The 24,425-nt window shown below is 40.6% G+C and overlaps 1 protein-coding gene across 3 annotated transcripts in view; it reads left to right on the plus strand.

Annotated features, from left to right (window-relative positions):
• The first annotated feature begins 962 nt into the window (after positions 1-962).
• PCYT1B (phosphate cytidylyltransferase 1B, choline) overlaps positions 963-24,425 on the plus strand; it is an 80,293-nt gene continuing 56,830 nt past the window's right edge. The window contains exons 1-2 of one of the 3 annotated variants that reach the window (XM_039872465.1): positions 963-1,298; positions 21,113-21,212. In XM_039872465.1, the coding sequence (XP_039728399.1) occupies positions 1,182-1,298; positions 21,113-21,212 (217 nt within the window). In that variant the 5' untranslated portion in view covers positions 963-1,181. Of the gene's footprint in view, positions 1,299-20,409; positions 20,627-21,112; positions 21,213-24,425 lie in introns of those variants that run through there. The other 2 variants (XM_039872466.1, XM_039872467.1) reach the window with 2 other exon arrangements.

The raw sequence follows: 24,425 nt of genomic DNA on the forward strand, positions 1-24,425 counted from the left end.
ATTACCATGGTTTTTATTAGTTATTAAAAATGTGGTATTTCATTAGAATGAATAACTTTGTAAGTTCTTTTCTTTGAGCGTGTGTCCCTCTTAAAATGAGGGATATCCCTGGCCGATTTAGACATAAGGGCACATCTTTAACACCTCATCCGGGATGTTTTTGTGATTACATCCCCACTCCCCACCCCCAAGCATTTGCTGAGAGCAGGGTGCTTAGGAAATAGGAGCAGAGGAATAATAATAGACCAGCGGGTGGAACATTGGATTGAAGGGCAGACAACAGCAAGACTTTATACTGAGGAAACTCAGAATAGCTGGGCTGGGGGAGGAGTGGCTGAGAGAGGAAGCGATTGGGGAGGGCAGTCAGAGGTGGGAGGCCAGGTCAAAAACAATCTATCGCCTTCAGAGTTCCCCGTAGGACAGCCCCAGAACTAGGCTCCAGGCCATGCCAAGCCTCAGGAGATCTGCCCCCTGCCCTTGTTGCAGTCAAGGGGGTGAACACTCAGGTGCCACAATGAATGCTCTGAGAGGCCCTCTGAGGTCAGCTGGCAATTGTGGGCACAGGGAGTTTGGACTCAAAAGTGGCTTTGTCTTCAGGGTGACTCCTATTTGGCAAAATTCTGACTACAGCACATCAAAGGCTCAGGCCAGGGACATGGTCCTTTTTTAGTGGAGGTCTGTTATGTTCTTTCTCGAGGCGCCCTGGGCCCCCACCCCAGGAAGCGGTTTTATTTTATCTGGTAGTGCAGCCCGGGTCACCTGCCCCGAGTGGACCGAGACCTTTGCAACGGAATTAAACAGAAAAAACAAAAGCAGCAAGTTCGGGCCCCCTGGGCACGAATGGCCAGCCAATGGGGCCCGGCCGCTCCCCGGCGGAGTGGTACTATGATGACAGTAGCCAACCAGCGCGCTCCATGCAAATGAGGTACTGTATCCCGCACCCGCCGCTCCAGTGCCGTCTTGTTGTTATAGTGATAAACTGAGGCCTTGCCTCTGGGTTTCTCAGAGAAGGGCGGAAGGGCAAGGCGGTAACCTCTTTAAAGCCCCCAAGCGAAGCATCAGAAAGAAGGGGCGAAGTAAGGGGATGGGTAAGGAATAGGAAAATACGTGACAAAGAAAACATTCTCTGCCTGGGAGGAGACTGACTGAGGCTGTTGAACTGAAGGGAGCATTCGTTGGCCATGCCAGTACTTACCACTGATGCTGAGTCAGAAACAGGTATCCCAAAATCCCTTTCCAATGAGCCTCCCTCAGAAACCATGGAGGAAATAGAGCACACATGCCCACAGCCTCGACTGGTAAGTAAAGACAAAGGATGCAAATGTATGCGTGGCTATGGCACAAAAGAGTTCCTTATGCGCCCGCAGGCAGCGAGGAAAAAGATGCTTAGAGGATTTTCGTGTAAATGAGAATGGAGCTACCGCCTAATCCTTCTCAGCTTGTTTATACTTAGCTTCTCTACCGGACGCGCTCTCAGCTTACAAAGCATTATTGTATCGGCTGGGTAGGAAACGGGCTGCTTGGGCTAGGCTGTGTTTTTGTGCCCAGGGAGGAGGGAATGGCCTTTTTCCTTTGAGGTGTCTTCTCATCTGAAGATAAAAATCCTACAGTGCAATTTAAAAATGGTATTCTCCTCTCAAAGCTTGGAACGAATCCGTTGTTAAGTTCTAAATTCTAGCTAGTGGATAGATGATTCGGTCCTCAACTCATGTTGGTACCTAATGCCAGTTTTGGAAAAATGAAAACGACATGGAAGCAAAACTTCCTCATTCATTTGAAATTTTCAAAATAAGTAAAAGAGTCCTTCGATGATGTATTTAGAAATAATGTGTGCCTTAAATGAATTGTAAACATTTCTGGAGCGTGCTGTGAGGGTTTCTCTTCAGGTATGGGAAGCTGGGGAAGCTGCATTTACTTAAAAAGGAGCTGCATGCCTTTAATAATGAAAGTGTGCAAGTGGGGCGCTCAGAGCTTCCTTCCATCTCAGTAACTGGTTCTCAACCACCTCAGCGTGTATCCTCCAGGAATCAAAAACATTAAATGTGTGATGGGTTTTCTGTGGTGGTCTGAAGTCTTGTGGAACTTGGGGAGATCTCTCTTTGAACCCACAGATCCGAGCCATACACTAGTTAGTGTTATCCTTTCTCTAGCAATTTCCCTCAAATTAAAAGATGTGGTATTTTGATTGGCTATGGAGTTTGACCCTTGGGAAGAGGTGGTTGTTGTTGTTGTTGTTGTTGTTGTTGTTAAGGATTTTGTAATGTAGCGTTTTGAACTCCTAAAATGAGGGCTCACAGATCCCAAGGCCAGCCTATCATGGGACTATTATCTCTCATAAGGGTTAATAAGAGTTCAAAGGCAGGCTTAGAACAACTTTCTAATATATGAAAACAAGAGAAGTTATATTATAGTGCTATGGGCTTTTGTTCACTGCGTTTCTATTTTTTAAAATGTATTTCTTAGGGCAATTTAATATTAATATTTAAGCCCCTTACTGAACGACTTACACAATGTAGTACCTATGTTCTCATGGAATACAAACCATCCCAATAAGTTTGTTACCAAGGGATTCCTTTGAGGCACTAAAGATCTCATGGTTTAGCACTGAAATAAAAATGACCACTAAAAGCTTGTTACAAGATCATCCAAAAATATTTTTAAAAGTTTAAAACCCAGTGTTCAAATTTGCATCACACACCTTCCTGACAGATAAAGGGCAGGGAGAGAGGCCGCATCCGGTTCCAGTTCGTGCATCATTTCAGACTCTTGTGCCCACTTCTTTTCCTTGCCTTTTTGCCTTTTAGCTCTTCTCCTTGGTTGTTTCTGCCTGTGAGGGCGGGCAGAGGAAATTAAGGGAAGGAAGAAAGTTCGAATAGTTTTCACTTTCACTTGTGACAGCTCAGCCTGGAGTTAACTCATAAGAACCATGCAAAGCTGGCAATGTTACACCTCCACCTCCCAGCTGATTTAGAAATGAGGAAACTGAGGTTCAGAGAGGGTAAGCGACTCCCCCAAAGTCACATTGCTTCGAAGGGGTAGAGCTGGGATTTGAACCCAGAGCTCCACATCTGCAAAATAGATCTTTCCCCTACAACACACTCTGAAGTGAAACGCATTCGCTTCCAGTCTTTTTGGCAGTCGGCTTAAAAGTAAGTGTGTGTGTGTGTGTGTGTGTGTGTGTGTGTGTGTGTGAAGAGAGAGAGAGAGAGAGAGAGAGAGATGCGCTGCAGTTGTACTGTTAAGGATTTGCTCTGCTTTTGATAAAAATTTTTCATGTTGTATATTATTATCATGGTATACTGAAAACTGGTTCCGTTAAAATAAGGACTGCAATCAATTTATAAACCACTACACTAAACTTTTTTTGAAGCACCTTTTCTCTTATCAGCAAACTTTGATCTCTGTAGGGGTATATTCTAAATTTAGATTTATACTTAAGAGCCCAACTTTCCTTTGCTAATGATTTTACTTTAATAATTAAGACCCATATTAACTACTTAATAACAAAGTTTGTGGATGAAGAGAGGGAGTGGCAAGTGAAAATGCTAAATTTGTATTTCTTTTTAAGGTTTTTAGTAGTTTCTGTTGATCTTTAGATTTGCTAATGTCTTCATATTTCAAATTATATAAATTCTGTGTATCTCCCAGCACCCAAGCATATCACCCAAAATTACACATGGGTCACTGGCACCACAACCATCAGCAGGGTGTGGCTGCTGAGTTGCTTAACTAACTTTGGAAAGTACATGAAAGACTTGAGAGAGTCCCCTTCAGGGGACAGACTCCTTCTCCCACTTGTTATCAAAACTTGAATTCATACAGTTTAGAGGAAACAGGATTCAAGAACAAAACATCATCTTATAAAAGAAAGCAATTACTGATGTGGTTCTCATTGTGTTAGCTGAGGCATAACTGGTTCCCAAACTCACTCTAACTTTATCTAGGGATAATGGAAGAGGAGATTTCTGGATATATAAGTGCTATAAAGCTCTACTTCAAGTCCCAGAATGTGAACTTAGGTTGCTGAATGTCATTGTCTGTGAATATGAATTTTATTTAAATCTCAGCAGTTGTGTCAAATGCCCTTTTTATAACGAACCTGTGCTCTCTATTTAGCATGGCGCGCGAGAAGGTGTGTACAGTGTTCCTGTGTCTACATGTGTTTTTCTCTATATTATTTACAGTGAAAGTTGTCTATTGGGATCTGTTTTTAACTCAGCTCGCATTGATTGAGTACCTACTATGTGCTGAGCTCCGAGCCCTCAAGTACTTTGTGATCTAGAGATTTGAGAAGAGACTGAAACATAAACAGATAGTTTCCATATAGGTTGATAAGGGCACAGCATGATAAAAGTTGTGTTACCAGATGCAGCGGGGGCAGAAAGTAGAGAGTGGAGAACTCCCTGAGAGCGAGTCAAAGTTTACCATGGGAACGTGGAGGAGAAACCTGCCTTGCCATCACTGTATCTCTGGTTTCTAATTCAGAATGTAGCATTGCCCTTTAAGGAAATGAAGCGGGAAGCTGGCATATCTAAATAAACAGAACTTGAAAGCAATCTATATTTTAGATCCTTGTAAGTAGTAAATTGATAAGGATATTGAGGATTCGATGTAATCATGTTCAAAGGGGAATTTTTTCTGAAAGGTATACCTGTATTTTTTTCCACCTGCCTTATTTTTCATTGGAAGAAAATATAAGAAAGGATAGGAGTGAATAGAATTAAATAACACTAATAAAGAACTTCAAAAAGGAATAACAAGATTACCTAGGTTTAAGATAGAGCATTTAGGTTAGGAACGTAATTTTATTTCTTTTATTACTTGACTATGGTGCTTGGGTTTGAGATGTTTCTGAGAACTCTTCTTTCCATTCTTACAGTGTTTATTCTTGATCTTTGATTTGTTCCTTGTTCTTTGCTAGTTGGTTGAACATGATGCAAGGAGACTCATAAGCTTGACTGTCTAGAGGAGAAACTGAGTAGCTTTGGGCAATATGATGTAACTGCCCTCCTTGGAGACCCAGCTTCTGAGGGATGAGGACTTCTTGTGGGCAAGGATCATGTCCTCATATCTCCCCGACTCTCAGATTAGGCCTAGACAAATCCTCTGGGCCCAGCAGGTGTTCCATAAACCCCTTCTAACAAGGCCTACCCACCCACCCACCCTGAAAACTCTCTCCTTAAGGATTTGGTTAACGACCTTGGTCAAGTTCTTCCAGGAGTGCATTTTGCTGTCAGAAGGAAGTTGTAATTCTAGCCTCCAATAGTCACTTCCATGAAGATGGATGTGCTATGGATCAACTGAGAAGGCCTTGGAAATAAAAATGGGCTGGTTCAATATGCCATTTTAGCACTAGTTCATTTTGGGCTTTACTTCAAAGGGGAACAGTGCCAAGAGACTGCTGTCTTGCGGTAGGTGCATTATGTCAGTTGGGAGGTAGGACAGTCACCTGCTAGTGCTCAAAAAGATGACTGGGTTTCCAGAGACACCAGTGGCTTCCTTTACTAGTATCTATTTAGCCACTATCTATTTAGCCACTCAGAGTATACATTTTTAAAGTGAGACAGTTAATGTGCTGCTGTGTTAGTGAAAATATACAAACATGTGCCTCCTTGGGGATTTACTGTGGTCAACTGGAATTTTGCCCAAGGCTATTATTAGACATTTTCCTGCTGGTCTTGGTCCAAATGCAACATCCATTTCTTGCAGATTGATAATAGTCAGGTGTATTGAACATAGAATCAATGAATTAGTTTCTTCCACTCTTATAAGTTTGTTCTTTCACTAACCCTCCAACCCACCATTTACCTCATGCTAAACTCCTATGGAGGAAATAAATCTAAATCAAATATAAGAAAATATGTAGGTTTTTTGTTTTATTTTGGTGTCTGAGTGTATAGAAATAAAAAGAGTGCCTGTGTCTTCATTCAGGCAGTAGGGGGACTTAAAAATATTCAGTGATGCAGGGCTATAAAAGGCAACTGAGAAAAAACTCGGCCCCCTACCAACAGGATCCACAGTTAGCCAGCTGCTTATCAACTTCCATGTACAGCAATGCACCAGGTGCTGTGGAGAGAAATGTAAGAAGTAATCCATAGCCCCTGACCTTGAAGATCATTTCCATTTAACAGAAGGCAGTAGTTTGGCATGTGAAAGCATACCGGGATGTTGAAATCCCCTGAGAATGTTTTTGTGAGTTTGACTCTGTTTAACCTGATATATCCAAAATATTATTATTTCAACATGGAAACAATATAAAATGATTAATTTTATCATGTAATATAAAGGTATTTTATAATCTTTAATTTTTTCTTTTTTAATATAAAGGTATTTTCTATTCTTCTCATCCTAAGTCTGAAATCTGGCGTGTATATTATATTTGTAGCACACCTCAATTCACACTAGCCAATTTCAAGTGCTCAGTAGCCACATGTGGCTTTAGAGGGAGCTCAGACACCTGCTTAGGCCTGTGGAGGATGAGCTCTGAGAAGCCACGATGATAAATACATTTCATATTTGCATAGCACGTATAGACATGTATTTATTCATAGCTTAAAAATCACTTCATATTTTTCACTCTTATATTTTCTATGCTCTCCTATTCTGTTTTACTTAGGAGGCTGTTGCAGTAATCCAGATGAGAATAAGTTTGAAGTTATGGATGAGGCAGTGGAGGAGAAACTAGATGGATATGGGAGACATTAGGAGGTAAATGCCCCAAGATTTGGTAACTGAGTCTGAGCGTGGGGCAATATTAAGGAAGACTCAGTTTCCTGGCTCTGGTGAGTGGGTGCCATCACTGAGATGGGAGCATCAGGTGACAGCAGTTTGTGAGAGTTATGTTGGGGATACCATGGCAACTTCCATTTGGTGCGGGGTCCTTTTAATGTTTGATTTTAGAACTCAGGAGAGAGTTCTGAGCTGGAGATGTAGATCTGGGCGGCATCAGCATGGAAAAATGGAAGTGAAATTGAGGTAGTGAAGTTGATGGGACAGAAATTGAGTCAAGACAGTTTCTGGACTGGGAGGAAGTAAATGGAAATAGTTAGCAGGAGTCTCAGGATACTATAGGGTAATTCTAGAAAACAGCTGACCCTGAGCCATCCCGTCAGGGGGAAAATAGAGGAGCTGTAATTAGAGCTATTAGAAGGCTCCATCTATCTGGCTGTCTCTATATGAAATCTGGTTGAATTAATCCGCTTTATCCCAGAATCTTTCCAGGATGGAACCCTGAGAAACACCATTTAAAGGGTCAATAGAGGAAGGATCATGAAAAGAGGATGGATAGCTATTTCTCAAATATTTGGGAGATCGGGGGAGCCAAGGGCAGGGTAAGTTCCGTGAAGGGAATGTCCAGTAGAACCAAATGCATCAGAGAGATCAAATGAGATAATAAGGAAAAGTCTCCTTTGGATTTAGGAAGAGGTCAATGGTGATGTTCTAGAGAAGTGGTGGGAGCAGAGGCCCAATGGCAGTAGGTTGAGGAGCCTTTAGGAGGTAGGGAAATAGGAACTTGACTGAAAGGGGAAGCAGATAGAATGTGTAGGACCCCAAAGGTGGATAAATCAGAGTTTAGCATTGAGAGGGGCTGGATTTTATTTCTAACTTCTTTCCTTCCATTCTTCCTTCCATCTATTCAGTATGCCAAAGCTTTTGGTTGGTTAATTCTTTTAAGATGAACCACTTCCACTTATATATAATTGGGAAAAGGCCAGTGGGGGAGGGTGAAATTGATGAGGAAAATTGATGAAGGGAATGACACTAATGCTGGAGAGGTTGGGCTCCAGTGCACAAGTGGAAGAATTGTCTTCAGGTAGGAAAAGAGACACCTCTCCCACCATGGTGGTAAGGAAGCTGGCCAGGATGTTTTGGGTAAGAATAAGTTACAAGTGGAAGGGTATTGAAAGTTGAAAGCCTCTCTTATCTGATAGCCTCTGTTGTCTTGGTCAAGGTGGAGGCAAAGTCAAACTGGCTTGATTTTGGCAGGTACAGAAGTGTAATTATGGGCTAGTCTGGGAAGTCAGGTCTAGCCCAGGGTATTTCCTCTCCAGAGGCCTCCAGGCTGGAGGTGGAGTGTATAGGGAAAGGTAGAAAGGCTGAGTTGTCCCTGATCAGATGTGCTAGTAATGAGAGGAAATGGATCTGTTCCCTTATGGCATCTGGGGCTCCACACCAACCCCTAATGTCAAGGCAGATCCAGATCTGGAGCTCTAAGGGTAACTGGACTGGCCCAGAGCAAAGGGCTGAGGCTTGGCAAGACAAGGCTTGGCTGCAGCTTGATCTCTGCTCACTTGCCACAGTCTCATTTCAACCTCAGCTTTGTCACTGAATTATTGTGTGGGCTTAAGCAAATCACTTCTTCTCTCTGGACCTCAATTCTATCACCCATGGTGGGTTGAAAAAAAAGCCCAGTTTCAAGACTGTGATTCTGGCTTCCATAGCTATGGAACAGAGTCTACTACCGTGTGCTCTGTTTGACCTGATGCTTCTATCAAAAATCAGACCTACCCCACTCCTTACCTCCTTTTCATTTTACACACCTGTTTGGGGGGTAAAAAAAAAGGTTAAATGATCTTATAGTAAGACACGCTGGCTAAATATGAGCAACAAGTGTTCACAAAATACTTTGGAACTTTACATTGCTGTCATACAAACCACTTCTGGTGTCTTCCGCTTTATTCTTCAGATGCTTCTTCAGAAAGGTCGAATGTATTCTGAATCCTATGTTGAATGTTCTAGTCATTGTCCAAAAAAGCCTATGTCGAATATCTTTTTAATGTGAACTGTAGCCTTCTAATTTATCGATTTCATAAATAAGCTCAAAATACTGGTATGTCTTAGAGATAGGTAGATTTGGTTCCGGACCACTGCAATAAAGTGAGTATCACAATAAAGTTAGTCATAATCTTTTTGCTGGTGGAAGGTCTTGCCTTCGATTTGTAAAAAACGCAACATCTGTCAGGCGCAGTAAAGCAAACTGCAATAAAATAAGGAGTGCTTGTACTGGGTTCTTTTTGAGGCACGGCAGTATGGCATTGAATTACAAGGGCCTTCTCTAACCGATGCTATCCATCTCAGCTTAATATTTAGGGTTGACATCCAACAGCGAGTAAGGCCATAGTTCTGAAACCCTGGCATCTTTTGCTGGTGCCCACATAAAGCTCCTCGGTGCCCCTTAGTGAAACAGATGTAGAAAAGGATTTATTTCGTCTGATCCCCTGGGGCAGGATGAAAAGGAGAAAGCAAGGAAGATAGGAGCAAACTAAGTCGTTGCAAGCTAGGCCTATTTTCTTCCAATAATCTCCCAGGTAACAGCCTCTACCTTGCTAGGATCTGATTACCCGTTGCTGGCCCCAGACCATAGCATTATTGTTTTAACATTTCTACCTTCCTCTTTATCCCAGCATGAACCAGAATGTATGAGAAGCTGAGGAAGCTGACCCTGCTTGGGAATAAAGAGAGTTTAGCACTCAACAATCTTGAAGGCACACTCAAAAACACAGTGATTAGAAAATAAAGCAGTGAGCCCTGGTAGCGTGCGCCTGTGTAATAATGTGCGAGGCCACACGGGGCCAGCCTATTGAGCAGGATTCATTTTCATATAATCCTCTCCCTCCTGCCAAAGTCTTCGACTTGGCATTTTTGTTTTCCACTCAGTAATTCACGCATATCAAACCTGACATCAATATAAAAGGATGCCGAGGGTTATTTAAACTGGCATTTAAGAAAAGTAACAACAACGACAACAACAACAACAACAACAGCTTAATAGAAGCATCACGAATGATGTGTACAGCCTATTGCCAACCAAATGATGTAGAAAGCCTGTTCCTGGTACACACAGGCTTATATGCTTCATCTATAATGTGCCTATTCTTGACTGCAGGCACAGTCGCATAATAATACTAAATTCTATTTTATGTCCAAATTGTTTATTTATAAGGTCAATTGTTCTATGCCCGGTTCAAGGCTAGAAGTCGCACTCATTTTTTTCCCATGGTCAAGTGGACAAATGGAACAACTATTTATAGTGCACACTGTGTTGTGCACTGTGCTGAATGCCTTACATGTGTTATCTCATTAAACCAGGCTGCAGACCTGTGAAATAGGGATTACTATTCCCCTACCATAAGTAAGGAAGCCAAGAATTAAGTAATTCCCCAAATATCAAATACTAACTGAGAAAGCTAGGATTTAAAATTAGGTTTAACCAGCTTCTAAAGCCCCCCATTTCCACTACACGCAGTTCTCCAATCAGCAAGCAAAGAATCACCTGCTCAAGCTCCCAGGTGGTTCAGAAGTAAAATGTGCTGGTGTGCACTTTGAGAAATGTGGTATTTAGCTTTCCCATGTCACATTTTCTACTTTCAGGACCAGGAGTGGAAACAAATCAGATATCTAGGCTCTTTGTAATGAATTTAGAAATTCAAAGTAAATATTTTTGACCCAGCGCTTCTACTCCTAGGAAATTTGTACATAATGGCCATCAAAAACTAATACTAGGATGTTCTTAGCAGCATTATTCTTAATAACCCCAAACTGGAAACTGCCCAAATGTCTAGCAGAAGTAGAATGGATAAGTAAATTGTAGTATATTCACCCAATAGAATGCTACACAGCAATGAGAATGAAGAATCTACAACTGCTTGCAAAAATATATGGGTGAATCTCACAAACAATACTGAATAAAAGAAGCCAGATACAAAAGGAGGGACACTATGCGATGCCATTTCTGTAAAATATTTTTAAAGTAGGCAAAGCTAATCTATGATGTGATGTTAGAAGTCAGGGTAGTGGAAGGAGTACAGGAAGGATGCTGGTGGTGGTTGGTTACTTTATCTGGGATGCTGTGGATATTCAGCTTGTGAAAGTTCATTGAGCTGCACACTTAGGACATGTGTGCATTTCTATATATATATATATTATGCTTTAATACAAAGTTTAAAGATATTCCAACCACAATAATGGAGAGAAAGTACACTACAACATATTTTCCATTTTTGGACAATTCTGGTGAGCTGATAGATAACATTCTGTGGTGTCAGATCTTACCTAAAATTATATAGCTTTTGGCCACTAACAGAGCTTCAATGTGCTCAGGCCTTCCAAGGGGTCAGTATATTTAGCCCCAAAGAGAATATAGGTGAGCCCTTGAACTAAACTTGCCTTATTTCTAGGACCAGTTAAGCCCGAGTCAGGTAATCTGTGAATTAAAGTCCATGGCACCCAGTCCATATGCTTTTTCTAACAATGGCCTGACATTGGAGGAAATCAGCTTCTAGACTCAGAAAGAAGTGGATGGAATTGGTTAGCTAGTAAGAGTGCCTAAGGATAATCCTGCTGTAGGGAAAATTCTAGAAAAAAAAAAACTGGCTTCAAGCCATCTGATCAGTTGTTTTAAAGGAAAGAAAAATAGAAGAGTTGTAATTAAAGCTATTTATTAGAATCCTCCCTATATTTGCCTACCTCTATATGAGATCTGCTTAAATTAATCTACTGTATCCACAGTCTTCCAGGATGGAGCCCCGAGGAACAACATTTAGCGAGCCAATAGAGAAAGGGTCATGAAAAGAAGACGGGTATTTCTGAACTGCATGGGAGATCCAGGTCCATGAGCAAAGCAACCACCTCTGGTAGTTGCACTTACAGAGTGTTTCTGTGAAACACTGTTTTTATTAAAGAAGTCATCCATTTTGTAGGATCAGTCTTCTTTGGAAAATCTTTCTTCTTTGGAACATCTTTTGCGGCTCAGAAAAAAAAAAAAAGGTTTCATTATTGAAATAGCAAATACCTCAAGCTGAGACATGTTAGAAATATCCATACTTCTATCTAACCGTATAGCAAACCTCCTGCACTGCATAATTTGTTCTAATGCTTGTTTCTTCTCATCTTCAGCAATATTTTCTATATGTCTTCTAAATATATTTGCTGACAAAGGAATGCATTTTAGTTTGCTATCAATTTTTTTCCTACACATTAGAGCCGCCAGTTTTACTGTGGCATGAAGAGCAAGTGTTTCTGCAATGGTATGAGACTTTTGGTTTTCCTCTATTGAATTATGGAAACTCGAAAAAGACTTCTAAACCTTTATCATTCCGTGTAACAGTATTTTGCAAACTGCTGGAATGAGTATCATATATCTTGAAACCTTGCTGAAAAAGTGAGAGGCTTGTTTAATGTTCTGGATGCTTCATTTTTAAGTATCTTGGTAATTACAATAGCTTTATGCCATCTTTAGCTAATATCTCAAGGTACAAGATATGCTCCAGGTGAGGTTCAGTGCTAATGGTAGCAGATATTTCAAATAGTCTTTGTGATAATTTTCAATTCAGCTGTCTCCTTGTCAAGTGTGATTAGGTGGTCATTGTTCATACCACCTGGTCATGTGGTGAACATGGCACTCATTGCAGGGAGTAGAAGGGTCAGCTCTGCCACTTTCCTGTTGTTTACCTCTTCTTGTGTTATCTTTGCTTCCCCGTTTCATTGCAGGAAATGTTTTAAGTCACCTGCTGATCTTGTGAGTATTGGTTTAGTTGAACTAGATAATGTGATCCATGAATGTACTTATCCAGATCCAGGTGAGCTGCATTATGTTGCAGTAAGCTGAAAGTACATGAAAATGTCAAGGGACCCAGGTCCTCCTTTTCTATACTACATCTTGCATTCTTCCTTGAAGACACCTTATATATTTTCTGTTGACAAAGATGGAGCACCAGTGTAAATCCGTATGTTAGAAATAGATAGTAGTAATGCTTCCTTCTTTGTTTGTTTGTTTTTTTAACATGAAAAATAAATCTAAGTGTTGCTCTCTAAAGGATTGTTTTGCCTATTCCACATTAGAAAACCTGGTCTTACTATTCTAAATCTTGCTCTTGGATCCATCCATGAGGGAGAGAACTTCATTTTCAGACTGCATGTTTGGCCCCATGTAGAAATGCTTTTCTGAACTGCTTTTTGGTTCTGGGGCTCTGCCTCGCACGGAGGGTGCTACTGAGATAAACATAAAAAATGGGATTGTCTTTATGGGGGGAGGAGCTATTGTTGAGTGTATGGTGTCACTACAAAATCACTCCACCTTCCCCTTATGGAGGCACCATGGGAGGAATTTCTGTAAAATTCAACATCAGGAAATGCTGTGCTTCTCCTTCATAGCTATTTTGGTGTTTTTGCTTAAGGACGATATTAACTTTATCTTTTTCTTTGCTTTGACTGCTGGGAGCTGAAAGCCATTTAGTGGCTCACCTCTTTGAAATGTTGATGGACCATGATAGGCATTCCTATGTGCTCATTGTACCCCTGACCTTTTTTTGAAATCCATATTTCCCCCCTTACCCCATATCTTGCAACTATTATTTTAAACTTTCAAATTTTGTTTTAAAAGTCACCTGAAGTACTTCGAGGAAGGAGATGGGATATGAATAAGATATAAGATTGTTACTGATATTCATTATAAATTCTTTATGCTCAGTTGCCTAAGGAAAAAAATGATTTAGGGTGTGGAATTTTTCAACTCTAGGTAAGGATGATTATTTTCTGTTTTTAATGGCATCTGTGCATTTCATGAATCTAAGATGCCATTAATTATAAGATGAACTTCCATTTTAGAGGTGTTAAAATGTCAGAAAATTGCCAATACTGATTTTTTAAAGTAATTAATTTTTTTTATAGTGACATTGGTTAATGAAATCCAATAAGTTTCAGCTGCACACTTTAACAGTAAGGCATATATATATTTACACTGTGTGTTCGCCTCTCATAATTAGATTTCTTTCTGTCACCACATATATGACCCCCTTTACTCCATTACCTCTCCCCTTCCACTGGTAACCACTAGTCTATTGTCGATGTCCATGAGTGTTTGTTTGTCCTGTTCATTTGTTGCTTTTAGATTTATATCCCACATATAAGTGATATCGTGTGATTTTCAACTTTTTCTATCTGGCTTATTTCTCTTAGCATGATTATCTCGAGGTCCACCTATGTCACAAATGGCAGTATTTCATCTCTTCTAATGGCTGAGTAATATTCCATTGTATATATATATATACCACAGCTTCTTTAGCCAATCATCTGTCATAGGATACATCGGTCGCTTGCATGTCCTGGCCACGGTGAATAATGCTGCTATGAACATCGGTGTGCAAATATCTTTTTGGATATGGGTTTTCAAGTCTTTGGGGTAAATACCCAGTACAGGGATTGCTGGATCATATGGTAAATCAATTCTTAGTTTTTGAGGAACCTCTATACTGTTTTCCATAGTGGCTGAACCAATTTGCAGTCCCACCAGCAGTGTATGAGGGTTCCATTTTCTCCGCATCCTCTCCAGCATTTGTTATTACTTGTCCTGTTGATTATAGCCATTCTAACAGGTGTGAGATGGTATCTCATTGTGGTTTTGATTTGCATTTCTCTAATAGCTAGCCACGTTGAGTATCTTTTCATATGTTTGTTGGCCATTTGTATGTCCTCTGGGGAGAAGCGTCTGTTCAGATCCTAGGCCCATTTTTTGATTGGATCGTTTGTTTTTTTGTTGTTATTGAGTCATATGAGTTCTTTGTGTATTTTGGATATTAGACCCTTATTAGAGACGTTGCTTGCAAATATATTTTCCCATTCTGATGGTTGTCTCTTTACCTTGTTGGCGGTTTCTTTTGCTGAGCAGAAGCTTTTTAGTTTGATGTGGTCCCATTCATTTATTTTTGCTTTTACTTCCCTTGGCTTTGAGGTCAAATTCATAAAATTCTCTTTAAGTCCAGGGTCCTTGAGTTTAGTTCCTATGTTTTCTTCTATGCATTTTATTGTTTCAGGTCTTATATTCAGGTCCTCAATACATTTTGAGTTAATTTTGGTGTGTGGTGACAATACTGATTTTAAGACAACATTTCTTGTAAGACTCCCTCCTAATCTCAGAAATGTTAAAATGTGGAGGGAAATGTACATTTTAGAATCAATGAAATGTGGTATTATTTATAGTACTGAGAGTCTTCCACGTATTTGAAATCCAGTGCTGTGGGTTAGGAAGGTGGACGCATGGGGGGATGGGGGATTACAGCATATGGGTGGTTAGCATTTTAAGAAAGTCTGTATTCCTAGGACATAATTCTGAGCCCTGATTGTTGGAAGGGCAGTAATTGCTAGCCTGACCTAGATGTGGCTGTTCACACATTGGTTTTAAAAAATAAAGGGACTCTAGGCAAAGTTGGAAAATGCATTTTTAAAATGCTATTTAATATAATTTTTAATTGTGCTATTGTTTTGCTTTTAACTAACTTCAAAATACTTGTTCACAAAAATAGAAAAAACGGGCAAAGGACAGATTATTCTCAGAAGAAAACACGAATGCCTAATAAACATTTGAAAAATGTTCAATCTTTCTTGTAATCAAAATAATGCAAATTGAAACAGCATGATACCATTTTTTGGTCTATAAAATTGACAACAACAATACTCAATGCCAGTGAGATGGCAGCAAGATAGGTGCTTTCATACATTGTAATGTGAATATAAATGATACAGCTTTTGTAGAAAGTAATTTACCAATATATGTTAAAATGTTCTTCAAATATTTATCTTTGAAATGTTCATACCCCTTATCTAAGTAATTCAGCTCCTAGACATCTATCCTAAGGAAATAATCAGAGGTTCAGAATTATGTTTAGAATGTTATTTATATTAGTAAAAAGTAAACAACTTAATATTTAACAACAGAAATATTTAAATAAATTGTGGTTTTTCTATTCAGTGGAATCTTTTACAGCTATCAAAATTAGTGAGAGTTTCATGAAAATATCTGTACCTTCTCATTTTGCTGTGAACCTAAAAATGCTCCAAGAAAAGGTCTGCTAATTAAAAAAATACTTAGGCTGAAGACTATTTAGATGATGTGATAAAATAATCATGATACATTGAGTGAAAAAAAACTGTCTATGCAGTATTAAGATTCCAGAGTTGTTAATATGTATATATGACATATCAGAAGGCCAGAAAACAAATACAGAAAGCATTAACAATGATCGTATTTGGGAGGTAGAATTCTTGGTGAATTTTGCTATCTTCTCTTTATTTTTGTAAATATTTTGTAGTATATACTATGATGATGATAAGAAAAATGGATAAGTGCATTTATTTGAGTTTAATCTTTATTAGTAATCTTTATCAATGATCATTCTCTCTCCAGTTCTTTCCTTTGTCAATAATCATTCTCTCTCCGGTGACTTTAAATTTCCCTATTTAACAAATGTTTATTGAGGACCTTCTGTTATGCCAGGTATTGACCCAGGAAGTAGGGATATAGCGGTGAATAGGACAGACTCAGGCCCTGCTTTCTTGGAGTTTCCATAGTAGCTAGGGGAGACTGGCCATAAATATACAATGTTTCCTCATCAGACAACTAGGACCTCTCTTCAGCCTGCATTTGTGCCCTTAGCTGAATGAATGAACCTCGTCGAGTGGCTTTAAAGATCATATATATTCTGACAGCTTCTTAACCTGTATCTCTGGTTTAGTTCCCTGTCCCGAATTCCAGACTTGCACATCCATCTGCCTCTTGAACATCTCCACTTGGAAATCTAATAGACATGCAAACCAAATGTGTGAGAATGGAATTCTTGATCTCCTCATCCCTGTCCCTCCCACTATCAAACCTATTCTTCCAAGGTCTTTCAGATCTTAGGGCAATGAACTTTCAAGTTCTTTAGGCCAGTAACTTTGGAGTCATCCTAAATCCTCTCATTCTTTCACACTCTGCATCCAGTCAATCCCAAATTTTATTTCTTGAAAACCTATCCAGAATCTGACTACTTCTCACCACTTCCACAGCTTGTCACCCTGGCCCCAGCCTTCAATTACGCTTGCTTGACTATGATACCAAGTACCTAAGTGGTTTTCTTGCTTCTGCCTTTGACCTCTTACAGTTTATTCTCAGCACAGCAGCCACATGGTCCTGTTAAAACGAGGTTAGATTATATTACTCCCTATTCAAAACTCTAATGTCTCCCATCTCCTTAGAATTAAAGCCAGTGTTTACAGCATCCTAAAAACCCCACACTACTGGGTGCCTTTCATCCCTTTCCTTCTGCCTCACTTCTCTGCCCACTACTGTTCCTTTTTTCTCACATCTCTAGACATACTGGCCTTCTTGTTATTCCTGGAAGAAGCCGGACATGCTCCTGCCTCAGGGCCTTTGCACTTGCTGTTTACTCTGCCTGGAGTGTTCTTTCGCTAAATAGCTCAATTGAGTCTTTATATATTTACATATATATCGACTTATTTGGCTATTCTATTTATAGTTATACCCCCAACATGCCCTATCCCCATTCCTTGCCTTATTTTTATAGCACTTAACATCTTTTAACATACTACACATTTTGCATTCTTCTTTGTTGTTTATTATCTTTAAGCATCATAATGGCAGGTTTTTTTTTTCTTTTGCCTGTTTTATTCCCTGATGTGTCCTCAGAACCTAAAACAGTGCTTGGCACACAGCAAGCTTTCAAATAGTGTTTGTTAAATGTTGAAAAAAATAAATAGTGGGTAGATCCTATGAAGACAATTTAAATTGTTTTTAAAAGTTTGAATGAGTTTTAAATGTTCTGTATGCCTGAGAATAATATAATTTAACAATTAGTTTATAGATAATTGTTATTTTTCAAAGTATTTCTCTTTTCCTGTTAGACACTTCTTTTTCTCCATATTTGGGGCACCTGATCCTTGATTAAGTTTTCTACATCTCTGAATTCACGGGAGAGGAAATAATTCACTTTTCAATTGATCTCTGTGCTTCTAGCATGCCTCGTTGACATCTGCGAGCTAACATTTATTGAGGTGGACATCATACTGTTGTATATACTATATCAGTCAAGGCCCAATCAGGACACAGATGGCTTGTTCTAAAGAGGAAATTTAAAGGTAGTCTAATAAAAGGACTATTTATAAAGGTGTGGGCAGGGTTTAAGGAAACTTCAAGGGGTAGCATTCCCTCTTAGGCATGAAGGGACAAGGGGAGAGTGTGATTATCAGAACTTCGCAGAGCCCTCTATAAAGAGGGCCCCCTTACAGGAGCTATGGGTTTCAGTAAAAGGACAGAACCAACATACTGCCTCCTAGAATGTAGGAAGCCAGGGAGACAAATACCCTGAGCTTACTCTTGTCCTGCCCTCTAGTGTTTTGCATGCTTTCCATGGACCCAACACAAGTGGAAGCAGGAAGGCAACAGAGCCCATTGGTGCAGTCTATATAGGAAGCCATACAGAGAAGAGAACGGTAGGAGGAGAGTGGATTCTGGAGAGGCAAAAGAGGATAGTAATCACTCACACATTGTTTCATTTACTCCTCACCATAGCTTCATGAGATATATAATTTTTATTATTCCCCTTTTATAGATGAAGATACTGAGAGAAAGGTTAAGAATCAGCAATTTTCTAAAAACCCAATTTAAAAAATCAAATGGATATTGAATAGTGAACTAGGATTTGAACTCAGGCATGTCTGACCGGATTGCCCCACTGTAATTAAGGATAGCTTAGCTTAAGCAAGCAATTATGTGGTGGTCATCACCATCAGCAGACTATGCTAAATTCTGATTGGATGATTAGCTTGCTATCTGCTCCATCCAGTTGTCAGTGATGCATATTGCATAAGAACAGGTTCTACTGACCATTTTTTATACTCAAGTAATGCTGGCATTGTACATTGTATATAGTGCTTAATAGCTTTTGTTTTAAGTAAATACTTGACAATGTCCAATTAAACACATTCTGCTAATGAAATGCTCAATATCTAATGTCTTCCCCTTTAAAAAGCCTGATGGGAATATGGCTTTGGTATGTTACTATGGTGCAGTTTTACATAATCAGAACTTGCATGACAAACGGGCAACATATTCACATGCAGTGACTGGATGTTCTGAATCTTTAATAAGGTAGGGAGAAGTTTAATTGCAGTCTAGCTCTAAGTCTATGGTCTTTCAAGGTCCCTGCACATGTGAGGTCCAGGGTGCTGGGCCAGGGCTTTTTAACCTTTTAAACTCCTCGCTCCTTCTGTCAAACATAAAAATTTCATGTGCCTCCCTAATCCGAATTTGTAATATGGCTTCCTAGGTGGGTATAGTCTCTCCTCTCATGATCTCTACACGTCCAGAGGCTTCATTTTTATGACTTGTGCATTGAATATGGCTTTTCAAACTAATACCTTCTCCCATTCTAAAATGGCCACCCTTCACCTTTAGGGATTGCTGCCCCAGAGCCAATTCTGTTCCTTCCTTTCTTATTTCTCTCCGCTATTTATTCACCCTCCAACCATCTAGATCATATGAAACACAGAGCATGTGCTAGTAGACACTTAACAACGTGAGCTGCCCCTTTCCTCCTTTCATTCTCAGTTTCTGTGCCAGGGTAGCCTTAAAAGAATCCTTCATCTCTTGAGCTAACTTTAGTGGGTGTCAGATCCTTTACACCAGGACAGTCAAATTAGAATACGCAGCTCGTAAGTCCTGAAAAGGGGATTTGAACCCCAGTTTTGTGGCTATGGAGCCCCTGCTCTTGTCACCACACTCTTTTTCCATATTACAAATGCTTCTCTGGTTCACTACGGCCCACAAGGTCACCTTAATGTATCTGAAAAAAAACAAAAAACAAAAAACAATAATGGACTTAAATTTCCTGAATCCATGTCCCAAGTCTTGGTCTGCTTTCAGGTCCCTGAATGGGAGGGTGGGGGTTAAGAAAGTCTCAGGCATTTGGGAGGTCTCCAAACAACTCTGGGGCAGGATGCCAGCTTCCAGGGCGGAAGGTGCTACAATGGGAAGAGGGGGGGGAGGGGTAGGGATGGAGCGGGAGGGGGCGGGAGGGGGCAGGGCAGGATCAGTTCTTGGCAGTGCAGAGAACGGGTTGGGGGCTCCTCCAGGACAGGACTGGTCTTATCCCTACTTCTATCCCTAGTTCTAAGATAGTGCCTAACATACATTTGAAAGAGTGAGTGAATAAATGAATAGCAGAAGTGGGTCACAGCCCCTCTTCAAATGGATGGATCATTTTGCAGTTGAGCCTTTCCAGGTCGAGGAACACCTGTCTCTATCTCTAAGAAACAATCCATATCCAACAATATGAATAATGTTTACAGTGAATCATCAACTTCAGCTTTAAAAATACCAGAGATGATGTAGTGATGATCATGGTAATGACATAGTTCAAAGATTACAAATGGACAACTCTGTATTGCATTTGCTCTGTTTACAAAAATACCGCTCGCTTTGTCTTTCTCTGTCTGGAGAGAGTGAGGTTTTCATTTTAAGAGGCTGACTAAAAAATGCAGAGCCACTTCCTGGGCGGGCTTCCAAGTGACTACATCTTTCTCACAGCAGCTCCCCAGAGCCCCAGCCCCAGCTGTCTGGGGCGGGGCCTCCAGCCATTGGTGGCTGTTGGAGCTACCACAGGAGCAGTTATCTGCAGCCCGCCAGAAATGCTGTGCTTTTAGGCCCTCCCAGGGAGCAAATAACATCTTTGGCCTTTGCACTGAAGAGACATCAGAGTTTGTGATTGGCCACACTGGTGTGTGTGAAATACAGGAGATGTCTGCCACAGTGCTGAGTATGCCATTTCTTCCAGCTGAGTGCCCTAGGGTATGGGTAAGTCTTAATGCTTGAAGGCTGCTCTTGTTGGTTGTGAAATGTTCAAAGCTGAGCATTGTGACTTTCCAAGGACATGACTTGGCATATTTCTTAATTCTGCTGAGCCTCAGTTTCCTTTTCTGTGAAATGGAGATGGCATTGGATCCTATACTGTAGAAGGGTAGAATGCCTATAGAAGGATCTAGCCATCACAGGGTGTTGTGAGGCCTAAAAGATAACATATCCAGAGTACCTCATCTGGTACCTGGTGTATAGTAGACACTAAAGAGCTCTTATTATTTCTGAAGCATCAGTCAAAAAAAGGTTTCAGCGACATTGTCCTTGTTTTCATTTCTAACAGTACAATATTTCTCTGAAAGACTCAGTGGATATATTCTACTTCTGAATCATACCTGTGTAGCCAACAGAAATAAAACTTCAGGGGAAGTTAGTGCCAAAGGAAAGTTTGTCAGACTATATTCCCTTTCTCTTTTTCCCTTCTAGACCCTGACTGCACCTGCCCCATTTGCAGATGAAACCAGCTGCCAGTGCCAAGCACCCCATGAAAAACTGACCATTGCTCAGGCTCGCTTAGGAACACCAGGTGAGGCTGTACTTCTTGTTCTCCGAATGGGCCCTGCCTTGACATCCAAAGTAGCAGAAAGGCCCAACATTATTCGAGCAGCACTCACTTTCAATCGGAGAGTTGAATTTAGAGATATAGCACAGCACAAGAAGGATAAGTCTAACAGTAATAAACTCAGCAAACGAAAGTAGCCGTGTAAAAGGTGCAATGGGGAGACTGGAGTTGGAGCCCCAACTCTGTCATTTTTATAGCCTTCCAAGAACAATCTGAATCTGTTTCCTCATGTGTAAACAGGGACGATGATAACCTGCTTCACAAGGTTTTTGTGACAACTAGGCTCGGTTAAAAATATCAAAGCCTTTTTTAAACCATGAAGGCTTATACAGACCTAAGCTACTCTAATTATTATCACTTTTAAAAGTCTGTGTTTTAAAAAAATTTCTCCAAGTGCACCTTAAATTAAAGCTTTTTACAGCATCTCATCAAAGATATAACAAAACAATGTTGAACAAAACGTTGGACTCTGCTCTAGCTGTTTGTTTATTTGTCCACTCCTTTTGTGTATACCAGGCTGGATAGGGAAGAGATTTAAAACGAACTATATATAAGGTACCATCTCTGTTTCCCAGGAGCTTCTCTATAATTGAAGAGACAAGACAACTAGATATAAAATAAAACCCACTAGCAGCATGCATGCATATGCTTACGGGTTAAATTCTGCAACATAGACAATAACTGACAGTTTTAAGAAGGGCAGAGTCATTTGGCCTGGAGCAGCCAGACAACAGCTGGTAATAGACCTTAGCTGATCCTTTTGGGAGAAGTAAGATTTGGACTATGTGGGCAGAAAATGGAACAGTATTCTGAGCAAGTGGAACAGGAATAGCGAAGGCACGGAAATAGACAGCTGTGTAGCAGTAAATGAATGGCATTCCAGTTCGTTGGGATGGAGTGGAAAATAAGACTGGTTAGCAGATAAACTTTGAGCCATTTAAGATGGCTCAAAAACAAACATCCCAAATTCAATAGAATCCATTATCAGTTTTCTTAATGATAATAACGATGGATATTTATTAAGTGTTTACTATCAGTAAGTTCTTTATATGTACCATGTCATTTCACTGTCACAACTCCATGCGCTTGATACTTTTAGTATTTCACAGATGAGAAAATAAAAGCTTTAGAGAAGCTGAATGTGCGCAGGGTTATTCAGCTAGTAAGCTGCAGTGGTTCTCACATTTGAGCCTGCATAAGAATCACCTGGAGGGCTATTGTTAAAACACAGATGGCTGGGCCTCACCCGCTGAGTTTCTGATTCAGTCCAACTGGGGTGGGACCTAAGAATTTCCCTCTCTAACAAGTTCCCAAGTGATGCTTCTGCTGGGGGAGGAGGCAAGAAAACTAAAATGTTAAATCAGGCTACATTCAGAGACTGCAATATGCTGATCGGTCCTGCAGCCGGGCCACAGGACACCTGCAGAACAAAGGAAGATTTCTGCTGGGATTTCTAACAACCCATTTCCCCACATTGTGAAGGGAAAACAGGAAAACAGAGTCTTAAGTTGCTCTCTACACAAAATAAAATCGTTCATTCCCTCTGTCTAAAACCATGGGGAACCTATGGATCAAAGGCTGGGAACTGCCAGCAGGCCTTTCACGCTACATATTCTTACCTTTTCACGCTGCATGCCCTTATCCTTTCTCACTGTATGGCCATTCTATCAAAGGAAAATGGGTAAACAAAATCTTTACACTGTATAGCAGAAACTAAGAATGACATATAAACTGGATTCCCCGAACACTCAGGGTCCCTCTCAGTGTCTTTACTCTGTCCCTCGCCATCACTGTCTCTGTGCCTTTCTCTGTCTGTCTCTGAGTCTCTTTTAGGCTCTTTCGCTCCCTGCCTCTGAGAGACCACACTGTGTCTATGGAGTGTTACCCCTTCTCACTAAACTTTCCTTTTGACTCTAACTTTGGCATCTTTGAATTGTTTCTTGTGCTCAAAGAATCCTCTCTCTCAGTGCAGGCCGACCAGGGGAAATTCACCCCGTCCTGTATCACTTGGAGAACCATTCCTAAGTGGTGAAGCCGGGATTTCATTTCAAACCTGTTTGTGTTCAAGTTTGTTCTGTAATCACAATACTCTGCCTCCTCTTTAAGATACAGCAGGTTCTCGACTAGTGTTGTTTTTTTCAATGTTGTTTTGTGATATCGTTGATGAGATGCTGTAGGAACCTAACTCTTGTTTATGTCAATTAGCCTATGGTAAAATTGATTTCATTATACATCGCTTCACTTAAAGTTGCAGAACCTATTGACGATGTTAAGTGAGGACTTTAGGTTGGAGAGAAGTTCAGAGAGCGGGACAAGTTAGTAAGCTTTTTTTGTGGCTTCCTTTGAGAAAGCAAGAAGTGGCTTGGGGCAGCTAAAGTTCGGAGCAGCTAAAGCAATTGTTCCCAGATTTTGGTGTGCAAAGAATCAAGTTTGTTAAAGAAGCAGGTTTCCTGTCCTCTGTCCCCCTACCCCTAAAATCTGGGATGAGGCCCAGGTATCTGTATTTTTAATGAACGGCCCAGATAAATCCAAAAGATGAAATGAAAGTCCAGGTAGTTATGAAGCGAACGAATTTGCCCTAAAGTTAAAGGACGAGCCACAGGCCCAAGAGAAAAGGACCCTGCTTTTCAAATGAAAGGAAAGGGAAGTCAAACTTACTCTACATCTGCCAGGTGCTCTGCCCTGTATTCTGTCTCATTTAGTCTTTGCAAAAACTGCGTGTGATGGTTATCATCTTGTCCTTTCTACAGATGAGGCAAATGAGACTCGGAGAACTGAAAAGTTACTTGTCAAATGTCCTAGCTGACTGGGTAGAGCTAGGATTCAACCCCAAGTCCCTTTCACCTCAAACCCCCACTTTGTCCATCACAATGGGCTGCCTGCCCTGTGGAGCACCGGTCACAGCAGACCACGGAGCTCATTGAAAACATACTCAGGCTCTGAACTGGAGGGTGGAAGGTATGTTAACAAGACAAACAGTAGCACTGATCTTCTGCAGTAGCGGGGCTGTCTGTCATGCTCACTTCTGTATCACCAGCACTTAGAGGTATACTTGTTAAGTACTGTGTGCTCAGTAAATATTTCGTGACTGAATGAATGGATGGAAGTTTAGGACAAGAGAGGGAGCTTGTCCTGTGGAAGTAGAATCAGAGAGAGTTGGTCTGATGCTTTGAGCCA

The sequence above is a fragment of the Pteropus medius genome, unplaced genomic scaffold, assembly GCF_902729225.1.
Source record: "Pteropus medius unplaced genomic scaffold, Ma_sr-lr_union100, whole genome shotgun sequence".
Taxonomy (NCBI): domain Eukaryota; kingdom Metazoa; phylum Chordata; class Mammalia; order Chiroptera; family Pteropodidae; genus Pteropus; species Pteropus medius.